Genomic DNA, 12,529 nt, shown 5'->3' on the forward strand with positions numbered 1-12,529 from the left:
GATTCTTAACGTACTTGAATGGCCGATAATATTTATGTTTGTGTTTATCTCTAGGGCGCTTTCCAAAGTGTAACGGGGTCGATGTAAATTTTTCCTTGGGAGAGGAAATTAGGTTTTCTTCCTTTAGTAACATGCTGGAAATTTTCAAGACAATTAAATAAGAATATTTTAAACCACTGGTGTTATTAACGGAGATATAATTCTGATGTATCTTAATACTTATATGTATCCACTTATAAAATAAATATTATGTTTAAATCTTAAATATGAATTTTTAAGAATTAATGCAATATTTTAATGCAAACTGACTAAAAATATCATCAGTTTTAATGTATTGAAATATATATTTGACTTAAAAAAATAATAATCCTGTTACTTTACAAACAATATTCAAACATTTTAAAGGGTTCAAATAATAAAATTTCGTCTGAGCTGGTACGTGTTCAGCCATACGACAAAATTTTCATTAACCACTCGAAAAACGCCACACAAGGTATTTAAAATTCAAATATTCGACATTATCTTTAGATAAGGACGTTTGAGCCTGCGGTGTAAAAAGATAACAGGAATAAATTTAAAGCGGTTTAAATGAGGCCTTATCTGGATCATCGAGATGTGTAGGCACGTACTCGCAACAAAAAGTACATGAAAGACCCGAAGTGAATGTGGTTATCCTTTTCACACTCTACCTACGGTGATTCTTAACGTACTTGAATGGCCGATAATATTTATGTTTGTGTTTATCTCTGGGGCGCTTTCCAAAGTGAAACGGGGTCGATGTAAATTTTTCCTTGGGAGAGGAAATGAGGTTTTCTTTCTTTAGTAACCTGTTGGAAATTTCCAAGACAATTAAATAAGAATATTTTAAATCTGGTGGTATTAACGGAGATATAATTCTGATGTATCTTAATACTTATTGTATCCACTTATAAAATAAATATTATCAAGTTTAAATCTTAAATATAAATTTTAAGAATTAGTGTAATATTTTAATGCAAACTGACTAAAAATATCATCAGTTTTAATGTATTGAAATATATATTTGACTTAAAAAATAATAATCTTGTTACTTTATTTACAAACAATATTCAAACATTTAAAGGGTTCAAATAATAAAATTTCGTCTGAGCTGGTACGTGTTCAGCCATGAGACAAAATGTTTCATTAACCACTCGAAAAACGCCACACAAGGTATTTAAAATTCAAATATTCGACATTGTCTTTAGATAAGAACGCTTGAGCCTGTGCAGTGTAAAAGATAACAGGCATAAATTTAAAGCGGATGAAATGAGGCCTTATCTGGATCATCGAGATGTGTAGGCACGTACTCGCAACAAAAGTACATGAAAGTCCCGAAGAGAATGTGGTTATCCTTTTCACACTCTGCGTACGGTGATTCTTAACGTACTTGAATGGCCGATAATATTTATGTTTGTGTTTATCTCTAGGGTGCTTTCCAAAGTGAAACAGGGTCGATGTAAATTTTTCCTTGGGAGAGGAAATGAGGTTTTCTTTCTTTAGTAACCTGTTGGAAATTTCCAAGACAGTTAAATAAGAATTGAAAATAAAAGAATTTCGGACTTCCATTTTCGTAACCTAACCTAACCTACCTACGATATGGCAACCACTGATAAAACGCTCCAATGCAGGCATTCTAAGTGGACAACCTCACGGTTGATAACGGTCAGTAATCCATCTGAATAGTGTTGCACAAGACAAGAATTCTTGTCTTAAAAATCAATTTCTTGTCTTGTCTTGAAATTCAAGATAAGAAATTTTCAGTCTGGTCTTGCAGATTTCTTGAATGGCAAAGTCTTGTTTTGTCTTGCAAGACTCTTGAAATTTCTTGTCTTGAAAAATTTTACATTCTAACAAAAAGGTTATAATATTTCTATATTTTATTTCATAGAAAGCGTCGTATACAAAATGTAATACGGAAAAATGAACAACAACGATTTTAGCATCTTAAGCAAATCTTAACTGACAGCAAACGAACTGCGTCAACTCGCCCGTTGGACGAAACAGGAGCCATTACCAAATAAAAGCTGAATAAGAATAAGTAAGGTTAAGTTCGATTTATGGGTTTTGGGGTATTATTGCGTACCTAACCTTTTGCGTTAAGTTATTTAAGTATTACTGACTACCAAAAAAAGTTTTAATATGAAACATGAGCAGTGTAATAATATAAGTGTCGATAGTGAAACCGAGTCCGAACCCTTTCCAGACAGTGGGTGTGAATTCGCGGTTAGTATTAGTAATAGTGAGCAACCAAACACTGACAATGAATGTGAGGATTTAAGTTTGGATACAAGGTGTACGGAAAGGTGTACTATTTGGGCTATTTAAAAAGTAGTACCAAATAGCGTAAATAGCGTGCTCCACGAACCCACCATTAGTTTCAATTACCGTTAGTTTTTTTTATAATACCATTATACCAATATAATTTTGTGTATAATATAATACCGATTAAATACAAATATACGGTTTGTTGCCTCGACTTTATTTTATTTCATTCTCAACTCTAAAACAGAGAGAAAAATGGTGGTGAAAAGAGAAAGTGGTGGATAGTTTAACTTTTATGATTATGACTATGATTGTGATTACGACTATGTCAATGTTGTATAAACCCGGCATAACTTGCGCAAAGACCTAATTATTACTTAAAAAAATGTATCGTTTCTAACTTTCAAGAAGTCTTGAATTAATAGAGACAATGGAAGTCCGAAATTCTTTTATTTTCAATTCTTATTTTACTGTCTTCGAAATTTCCAACAGGTTACTAAAGAAAGAAAACCTCATTTCCTCTCCCAAGGAAAAATTTACATCGACCCCGTTTCACTTTGGAAAGCGCCCCAGAGATAAACACAAACATAAATATTATCGGCCATTCAAGTACGTGAAGAATCACCGTAGGTAGAGTGTGACAAGGATAACCACATTCTCTTCGGGTCTTTCATATACTTTTGTTGCGAGTACGTGCCTACACATCTCGATGATCCTGATAAGGCCTCATTTCAACCGCTTTAAATTTATTCCTGTTATCTTTTACACTGCAGGCTGAAACGTCCTTATCTAAAGATAATGTCGAATATTTGAATTTTAAATACCTTGTGTGGCGTTTTTCGAGTGGTTAATGAAAAATTTTGTCGTATGGCTGAACACGTACCAGCTTTGGCGGATTTTATTATTTGAACCCGTTAAATGTTTGAATATCGTTGGAAAAATAATAGGATTATTATACTATTTAAGTCGATGTACATTAATAGTATGCGTTAATGAAAAATTTTGTCGTATGGCTGAACACGTACCAGCTTTGGCGGATTTTATTATTTGAACCCGTTAAATGTTTGAATATCGTTGGAAAAATAATAGGATTATTATACTATTTAAGTCGATGTACATTAATAGTATGTCTCCGGACGGTCTTTACAAGAGGAAAAACTTTTTTATTAATGATATTTTAAGGAAAATGCATTTTTCATAAATATTCTTGCTTGGTCTAACATCGTTAATCCCGTTTATACCTTTCCAAATTTCCATACCGTTTTAGAGTAAATTAAAAAACTGTGAGAAAATTTAGGTGAATTTTTTTAAGTTGAAAATTAAAAAAAAGTAAATGTGGTTGCAGTGGCGCATCTGGAGATTGAGTCTGGGAGGGGTAGTGTAAATATTCAAAAAAGTACTAAATTTGAATTAAATTTTTGTTGGAAGGTATTGTAACTGTGGAAAAAATCTACTTGGATTGGTTTGGATATTCTGTTTTAATTTGTATTATTAACTTTTTTGTAACAATTTTATTTTATACAAAATTTCATCTTATTAATTAATTTCTTTCTGGGAGGGGTATTACTCCCATTACCCCTCCCGTATATACGCCCCTGTATAGGGCTTGTTTCTCTCTATAATTTCCTGTTTCACAATGTACCGTTTGTGTCCGGGAAGGGTTCATAATTTCATAGTTGTCGATTTTCGAAAGAAATCAGTACATGTATATTATTTCGTATATATTTCATTTTATTGATTTTATGGAAAGCATTGTTCATTAAAATGTTGTATCCTATGTTATAGGGCTCGTTTCTCTCTACAATTTCCTGTCTCACAATGTACCGTTTGTGTCCGGGAAGGGTTCATAGTTTCATCGTTGTCGATTTTCGAGAGAAATCAGTACATGTATATTATTTCGTATATATTTCATTTTATTGATTTTATGGAAAGCATTGTTCATTAAAATGTTGTATCCTATGTTATAGGGCTCGTTTCTCTCTACAATTTCCTGTCTCACAATGTACCGTTTGTGTCCGGGAAGGGATCATAGTTTCATAGTTGTCGATTTTCGAAAGAAGTCAGTACATGTATATTATTTCGTATATTTTTATTATATTGATTTTATGGAAAGCACTGTTCATTAAAATGTTGTATCCTATGTTAAAGGGCTTGTTTCTTTCTACAACTTCCTGTCTCACAATGTACCGTTTGTGTCCAGGAAGGGTTCATAGTTTCATAGTTGTCGGTTTTCGAAAGAAATCAGTACATGTATATTATTTCGTATATTTTTATTATATTGATTTTATGGAAAGCACTGTTCATTAAAAATCCTATGTTATAAGGCATGCTTCTCTCTACAATTTACACAATGTACCGTTTGTGTCCGAGAAGGGATCATAGTTTCATATTTGTCGATTTTCGAAAGAAATCAGTACATGTATATTATTTCGTTTATTTTTCATTTTATTGATTTTATGGAAAGCACTGTTCATTAAAATATTGTATCCTATGTTATAAGGCTCGTTTCTCTCTTCTATTTCCTGTCTCACAATGTACCGTTTGTGTCCGGGAGGGGTTCATAATTTCATAGTTGTCGATTTTCGAAAGAAATCAGTACATGTATATTATTTCGTATATTTTTCATTTTATTGATTTTATAGAAAGAACTTTTTATTAAAATGTTGTATCCTATGTTAAAGGGCTTGTTTCTTTCTACAACTTCCTGTCTCACAATGTACCGTTTGTGTCCAGGAAGGGTTCATAGTTTCATAGTTGTCGGTTTTCGAAAGAAATCAGTACATGTATATTATTTCGTATATTTTTATTATATTGATTTTATGGAAAGCACTGTTCATTAAAATGTTGTATCCTATGTTAAAGGGCTTGTTTCTTTCTACAACTTCCTGTCTCACAATGTACCGTTTGTGTCCAGGAAGGGTTCATAGTTTCATAGTTGTCGGTTTTCGAAAGAAATCAGTACATGTATATTATTTCGTATATTTTTATTATATTGATTTTATGGAAAGCACTGTTCATTAAAATCCTATGTTATAAGGCATGCTTCTCTCTACAATTTACACAATGTACCGTTTGTGTCCGAGAAGGGATCATAGTTTCATATTTGTCGATTTTCGAAAGAAATCAGTACATGTATATTATTTCGTATATTTTTCATTTTATTGATTTTATGGAAAGCACTGTTCATTAAAATATTGTATCCTATGTTATAAGGCTCGTTTCTCTCTTCTATTTCCTGTCTCACAATGTACCGTTTGTGTCCGGGAGGGGTTCATAATTTCATACTTGTCGATTTTCGAAAGAAATCAGTACATGTATATTATTTCGTATATTTTTCATTTTATTGATTTTATAGAAAGAACTTTTTATTAAAATGTTGTATCCTATGTTATAGGGCTTGTTTCTTTCTACAATTTCCTGTTTCACAATGTAGCGTTTGTGTTCGGGAAGAGTTCATAGTTTCGTAGTTGTCGATTTTCGAAAGAAATCAGTACATGTATATTATTTCGTATATTTTTCATTTTATTGATTTTATGGAAAGCACTGTTCTTTAAAATGTTGTATCCTATGTTATAGGGCTTGTTTCTCTCTACAATTTCCTGTCACAATTAACCGTTTGTGTCCGGGAAAGGATCATAGTTTCATAGTTGTCGGTTTTCGAAAGAAATCAGTACATGTATATTATTTCGTATATTTTTATTATATTGATTTTATGGAAAGCACTGTTCATTAAAATGTTGTATCCTATGTTATAGGGCATGCTTCTCTCTACAATTTACACAATGTACCGTTTGTGTCCGAGAAGGGACCATAGTTTCATAGTTGTCGATTTTCGAAAGAAATCAGTACATGTATATTATTTCGTATATTTTTCATTTTATTGATTTTATGGAAAGCACTGTTCATTAAAATGTTGTATCCTATGTTATAGGGCTTGATTCTCTCTACAATTTCCTGTCTCACAATTAACCCTTTGTGTCCGGGAAAGGATCATAGTTTCATAGTTGTCGATTTTCGAAAGAAATCAGTACATGTATATTATTTCGTATATTTTTCATTTTATTGATTTTATGGAAAGCATTGTTCATTAAAATGTTGTATCCTATGTTATAGGGCTCGTTTCTCTCTACAATTTCCTGTCTCACAGTCGATTTTCGAAAGAAATAATTAAAATAAATTAATTTCTTTCTGGGAGGGGTAATTACCCCCATTACCCCTCCCGTATATGCGCCCCTGTGTGGTTGAAATTTTCCTAAAAATCAAAAGACTAAAAATCGAAACACGTTTATGTTGTAATATAATTTCGTTTTCATTCTTTGACGGATTTTTATGGATAAAAGTTCAATAAAAGTCATGTTTTTTGCTGTTTTAAAATGTTAAAGCACAAAATTTATTTAGTTCAGTATTATGGAAAGGCTGATAGTTATCGGAAATGTGATACTTTAACAACAGCAAAAAATATGACGTTAATCAAAATTAATAATAACCATCTATCAAAGAATGAAATTGAAATGATATTACCATAGAAACGCCAATTGATTTTTAGGACTTCACCAACTTTTATTTCAAACTTTTAGAAATTCAACAGTATTTTCATGTTATTTCAAAATTTCTCTAAAACGGTATCGAAATTTGGAAAAGTATAAACGGAATTAACCATTTTAGAACAAGCAAAATGTTCATAAAGAATGCATTTTTCTTAAAATATCAATAATAAAAAAGTTTTTCCTCTTGTAAAGACAATCCGATGACACACTGTATAGGATATTTTATGTAATCAACTTAATCGGTTCGGTAATATAACAAGCGATGTCCAAATAATAACGCATACAGTATTATTTTTTTACCTTTCACCCTCAACTGGCGTGGTGGGGTCCAGCCGACCCCAAGCACTATTTAAACCTCTGTATAATGTTTACGTTTCAGAATTAAACCTCGCTGCGCCATTTACCTTTAAGTTAGGGTACCAATATGCAACTGTTAAATGCGCATGTGAGGCGTACTTGATTTTATCAAGTATTGTTCCTACCAGCGGAGGCTAAAGTTTCATTGGGGTCTGTATGGCACCACCACGCCAAGAATGTTTCATTATTGGGATGGTGCGTAGACTAAAAAATGTGTCTCACTGGGACGCTAATTTTGAGGAAGCATTAATTGAGTGGTTTGATGAAGTTAAAGAGGCTTAAGTGAGATGAAGATCATCGAGACATTGATTTTTCTCCGAAGAGTAACCATAACTCCGATTATGAATCTCTTATTTATAGAAGAGAGAAAATTGAATAATCAATATCAGAAAAGAAAGAGATGTGGTATATGTCAACCATATGTCAACGAAGAAGTGAAAAACAAAAATCTCATGAATCAAATGTGTACGATCCATGAGCGGCAAATGCAGATACTATATTAGCATGAACTGTATTTGAATAAGTTATGTACATTCAATGTTTGCAGTTTTGTTGAAAATAATTTATGTTTATTACTTTAGCTTCACATTTCAGTTGTTTGTACATTTAATAATACGGTAAAATCATAAAATATAAATGTTTTTAATTTCTATGGGATTCTAAGACAAGTTATATTTCTGTTGTCAAAAATTCCTAAAAAATTCGTTTTATTTAATTTTGGTGTCCGTTCTTATTAAATTGTTGAAAATTAATGAAATTGTTTGTTCACAAGTTTGAATATATTGTAAACAGTGTTAAAATAACAAGCTTTTTATAAAATTTCTTCATCATGTATTTTTAACTGAAAAAAAATTGGGGTCCGTCAGACCCCAGCACGCCATAAGCGTAACAACAATTCACCACGCCAGTTGAGGGTTAAATAGGTCTCATAAAATATGTAAGAATGTTGAATTGGTATAACTTTGTTATCAGTAAAAATCCTTTCTGTATAGAGGAATGTGTCTAAAATTGTACCATCACTTTTGTATAAAGTTGAATTATTTTTAGTAAATTATTATATGTCAAGAGAAACTCTCTTGACACGTTATTGCTGAAGATTGAATAAATATTACGATATTTTCAAAATAACGTTGTTCATTTTACTCAGAGTAGACAAAATTGAGGATATTATGATAGGGGCGCAAATTTAATAAAAAAGAAAATTTACCCGATTGCTCTCCGCTTAGTTGTTTTTGATAGTCGTCGTCGCCATATAAGCCATCAACCAATTGTCCCAAACCGCCTTTCATCAGTCTGCCATCCAACGTGCCGTCGTAGCTTATGTCTTCTAAATCAATATCTGGATCTCGAACTTCACCTCTTGGGGCGTCATATTTTATAATGCTTTCTGTAATAAAAATAAATATTATTATATACGCTATCCACATTTTATTAAGGGTTTCATTTAGTGCATAATTATAGTTATTTATGTCTCCAGGGAATTACAAGGGTGTTAATCATCGAGGGCAAAGATTCTGCCCAGAGGGGCTATTGCCCGAGGTTATTAATAATTATAATTCCCGTGGTACATAGATAATATAATTTCTTACCGAATTTAGTAAGTTTTATCTCATTTTAAAACGACAATGTTACATTTATTAATATTCCGGTATATTGGTATTAAAGCTGCTGATATACAGGGTTGTTTGCCATATACGACACGAGTATTATATATATATTTTTTTATAAGATACAGGGCGTCCCAAATATATAAAAAATATCAAAGTTGTATTTTTTATAGGGTATGTATATTATTACATTTTGTATGTTATTACATTTGTAGTTGCTACGATTAAAATAAAGGTAAATTTGATTAAGGTTGCATATTTAGGTTTTTGTCAAAATACACTAATAATTTTAATACTTCATTTCTCTAGGCGTATTTAAGTTTTTAAAACCAAATATTTTACTGAATTATTTCTATTTACTTAAATTTGTGTTGCAATAATAAAATTGTACTACCTTATACAGAGTATCTAAAAAATTATTTTAAATAATTACTAGCTTTAAACGGCAATAACTTGATTAATTTAAATGAAACACCCTGTATATTTTATGAGAATCAGATGCACAATTTAATTATCTATCAAATTGTACTATACCATGTTTTATCCATATGTTCAAGTTCTCGTAGAAAATGAATTTTCTTATAATTTAGAGCTTAATTATCAATACCTTATATACCCATGGAATATAGACATTTTGGATTATTTTTTTAGATGTAACAAATTGTTGTGTTAAAAGTTTTATCTTTTTTTGAGGAATGCTTATTTATAACAACAGGATCAGGGTCGCGATTGACTATATGGCCAGTCCGACCCTGCCTTTAATAACAATCTCTGTAACAATAACCAAAACACTTGCCAACCAAAATAACATCAACGCGTCCTGAACGGTAGTTTCAAAACTATTACCTAACACCTATCATCTCTCTGCATTGTCTGAATTTCCTCTACCTAGATCGATAATTATTTATGTATATGTCGTAGTCTCATAGTGTATTCCGTCTTTTCATGAAGATCCTAGTCACTTAATGAAAAAAAAACTAACCTAATAACATAACTGAACTAAACTTCATGAAAAAACGGAATACACTATGAGACTATGATATATACAGAGTAAGTTAAAACTGAAAATTTTGGAATTAAAGAAATAAGTTTATTTTGGTTAATAGGTCTCGATATGCTTTGATAGAAATGAAATTCTTGCAGTAGAATGAATGTAGAATGAGTAAGGGGGGGGGGGTAATCACTGCGATCTATTGTGCTTCCTTGAGTTATCACACAATCTATAACCCATCATACCCCTGTTGTAGAGGGGACAGTGTATTTCCCATCCTCCTCTGACAACAGTTCTTCCTCCAAGGGTACACATCCTTCCGCGGTTGAAGTTTGGCCCACTGTGCCGCTCTTCACAGCCAAGGAGCTTGCCTCCGGCTGAGGAACCCGTGAGGTAGAGGCTGGAGGATCTGTCTCCATTTCCTCCACCTCTTTAACTTGGTCTCTCCTTAGACCTGATACCGGTGTTGTCCCGTATCTATAATAGAGGATATGTCCCTCTTTCTCTATTGCCTCCTTGGATTTGAGGTCAATTCCTATTGTGAGGACCTCACCATGACCCTTCTCCCTCGAGTTGATGACTCGCCAACTCAATGTCCTTACATTGAAGTTCTGACCTTGGATAAGGCTCAGCAGGTAGGTGGTGTCTTTCCCCTTGCTCCTCGGCAGAAAGACCGTTATGGCAGATTCTTGCAATAAATCAAGCTAGAAATATTCTTCTAAAAATATAATTACTATTCGGTAGCCCTAACACTATCGTTAATTAAGATAGATCTACCTCAAAAATAGGCCCTTCAATAATTTTCCCATTATCGCAAATCTCGTTCGCCATTCTATCCCATTAAATAATAGTTATCAAAAACATCTAGTATCAAACACAAAACAGGTTTCCTAACGCCTATTAGATACCCTTTTCTATTAAATAACCCCAAATCTATCGATCAAAAGGCTCTTAAAAAGCCCCACAGCCGCAAAAGGTCCGTAATTGCTTTACCCCGAAAACCAAATTGGCCTCGAGCTAGACACGGGCCAAAACTTAACGTATCTTCGTCCTTTTTTCGGCTACAGAAAAAGAAAAGGATATTTTACAAGAAGATAAAAAATTGTGTGTGCACTATGTGTGCATATTGCAAGTGAAACTTCTTACTAACAGCCATTAAATTGAAGGATTTGAAGAATATATTTTTTTTATGTTCGATTTATACTCAAAACCTGAAACAACTACATGTAAAAATTGGTCAAGTGCAAGTCGGACTCGCGCACGAAGGGTTCCGTACCATTCATTGTCTATACAACATTAGACACTATATTATTATAAACTTTTTTTTTCCGATTTAGCTAAAATTTTGAATGCGCGTATAAGTAATTTAAAAAAAATGAAGAAACACATTACTAAAAATTGTATTAATCAATAATAAATATGTAAAAATATGTAAAAAGTAAAAAACAACGATTAAAAAAGTCGCCTTGACTAGGATTCGAACTACGGCTCCAACGTCATAGCAGCGTAAAGTCCAAACGCTTTAACCACGCGGCCACCGAGGACTTGAAAGATTTATGTAAAATTCTTACTTAAAAGATAATGTTTAATGAAAGTACTTTTTTATTTATAAACATTTATTTAATTCCGTTTTTAGTATTTGTTCTTATAGCGGCAACATAGATATATTATCTGTGAAAATTTCAACTGTCTAGCTATAACGGTTCATAAGATAGACCTTTGTGACAGACGGACGGACGGACGGACAGCGAAGTCTCAGTAATAGGGTTCCCGTTTTTACCCTTTGGGTACGGAACCCTAAAAAGTAGCACCGGTCACTAATTATAATAAACATTACCCTTAGAATTACTTCTATTACAATTAATCTCCAGTGGTATACTATTCCATGACAAATAATAATCAACTTCCCAACAGTTTTGAAATGATGTAATACTTCCTTATGATGCGAACAGAAACATTTTTCGTTAGCACACAAAGGACAAACGATATGTTGGCTTTTTTTCAGATTAGTTTTTTGGATCCTCATGTCCATTCAAAGGCGATGAACATGAAATTGTTTACCACAAACATCGCAAATTAAAAACCTAATAAACAATTTTATATCGAATATAGAAATCAATTTAGTGTTCTTACCTATTATCGTCCAAATCCATGTTAAATAGATAATTAATATTTTGGATTTTTCTCTTTTATATTTAAATATATTGTTAAAACTGCTGGTTTTAGTAATTATTAAATTAAACGAACTAAAAAGTCTGAAATTAACTCCTGTCAATTTTATCCCGGTACCGAACATCATCGATACCGCACGATCTACATCTCTGATTACTTTCTTGCAACCAGGAACACAACAAATATGAGGCATAGCACCAAAAACACAGTACACTTAAGCTTTATTAATGAATTGTTAGAGCCTTAAAAAACAGACACAAAAATCATGATAAATAAAAAACTTTTTAGGTTAAAGAACTTACAAAACGTGTAATATTTCGTGTTTTTTTTATGAGAAACAGAGTGACCATCTATATGGTAGTAGTTTATGTCATTTAAGCACCAAAGTAATTAGTTTTTTGCACTACAATAAATAATGTCTAGAATCAACTGGCAAAATGTGAATAAGGAATCTGACCAAACATCTAAGCATGAACAGCTGATCGAAAAAATAAAAGACCACCCCCTAGGCTGATCTATTAATAGAGGGCATTGCCTGGACTAACTTGTAATGTAACAATCAAAGAGATTTG

General features: G+C 32.3%; 1 protein-coding gene across 1 annotated transcript in view; it reads right to left on the bottom strand.

The window, feature by feature from the left end:
- Positions 1-12,529, bottom strand: part of LOC115887290 (discoidin domain-containing receptor 2-like) — a 523,559-nt gene that overhangs the window by 139,010 nt on the left and 372,020 nt on the right. Inside the window, exon 7 of the mRNA XM_030906681.1 lies at positions 8,395-8,574. Within this exon, the coding sequence (XP_030762541.1) occupies positions 8,395-8,574 (180 nt within the window). The remainder of the gene's footprint in view (positions 1-8,394; positions 8,575-12,529) is intronic.

The sequence above is a fragment of the Sitophilus oryzae genome, unplaced genomic scaffold, assembly GCF_002938485.1.
Source record: "Sitophilus oryzae breed Bouriz unplaced genomic scaffold, Soryzae_2.0 scaffold_562_pilon_pilon, whole genome shotgun sequence".
Taxonomy (NCBI): Eukaryota; Metazoa; Arthropoda; class Insecta; order Coleoptera; family Curculionidae; genus Sitophilus; species Sitophilus oryzae.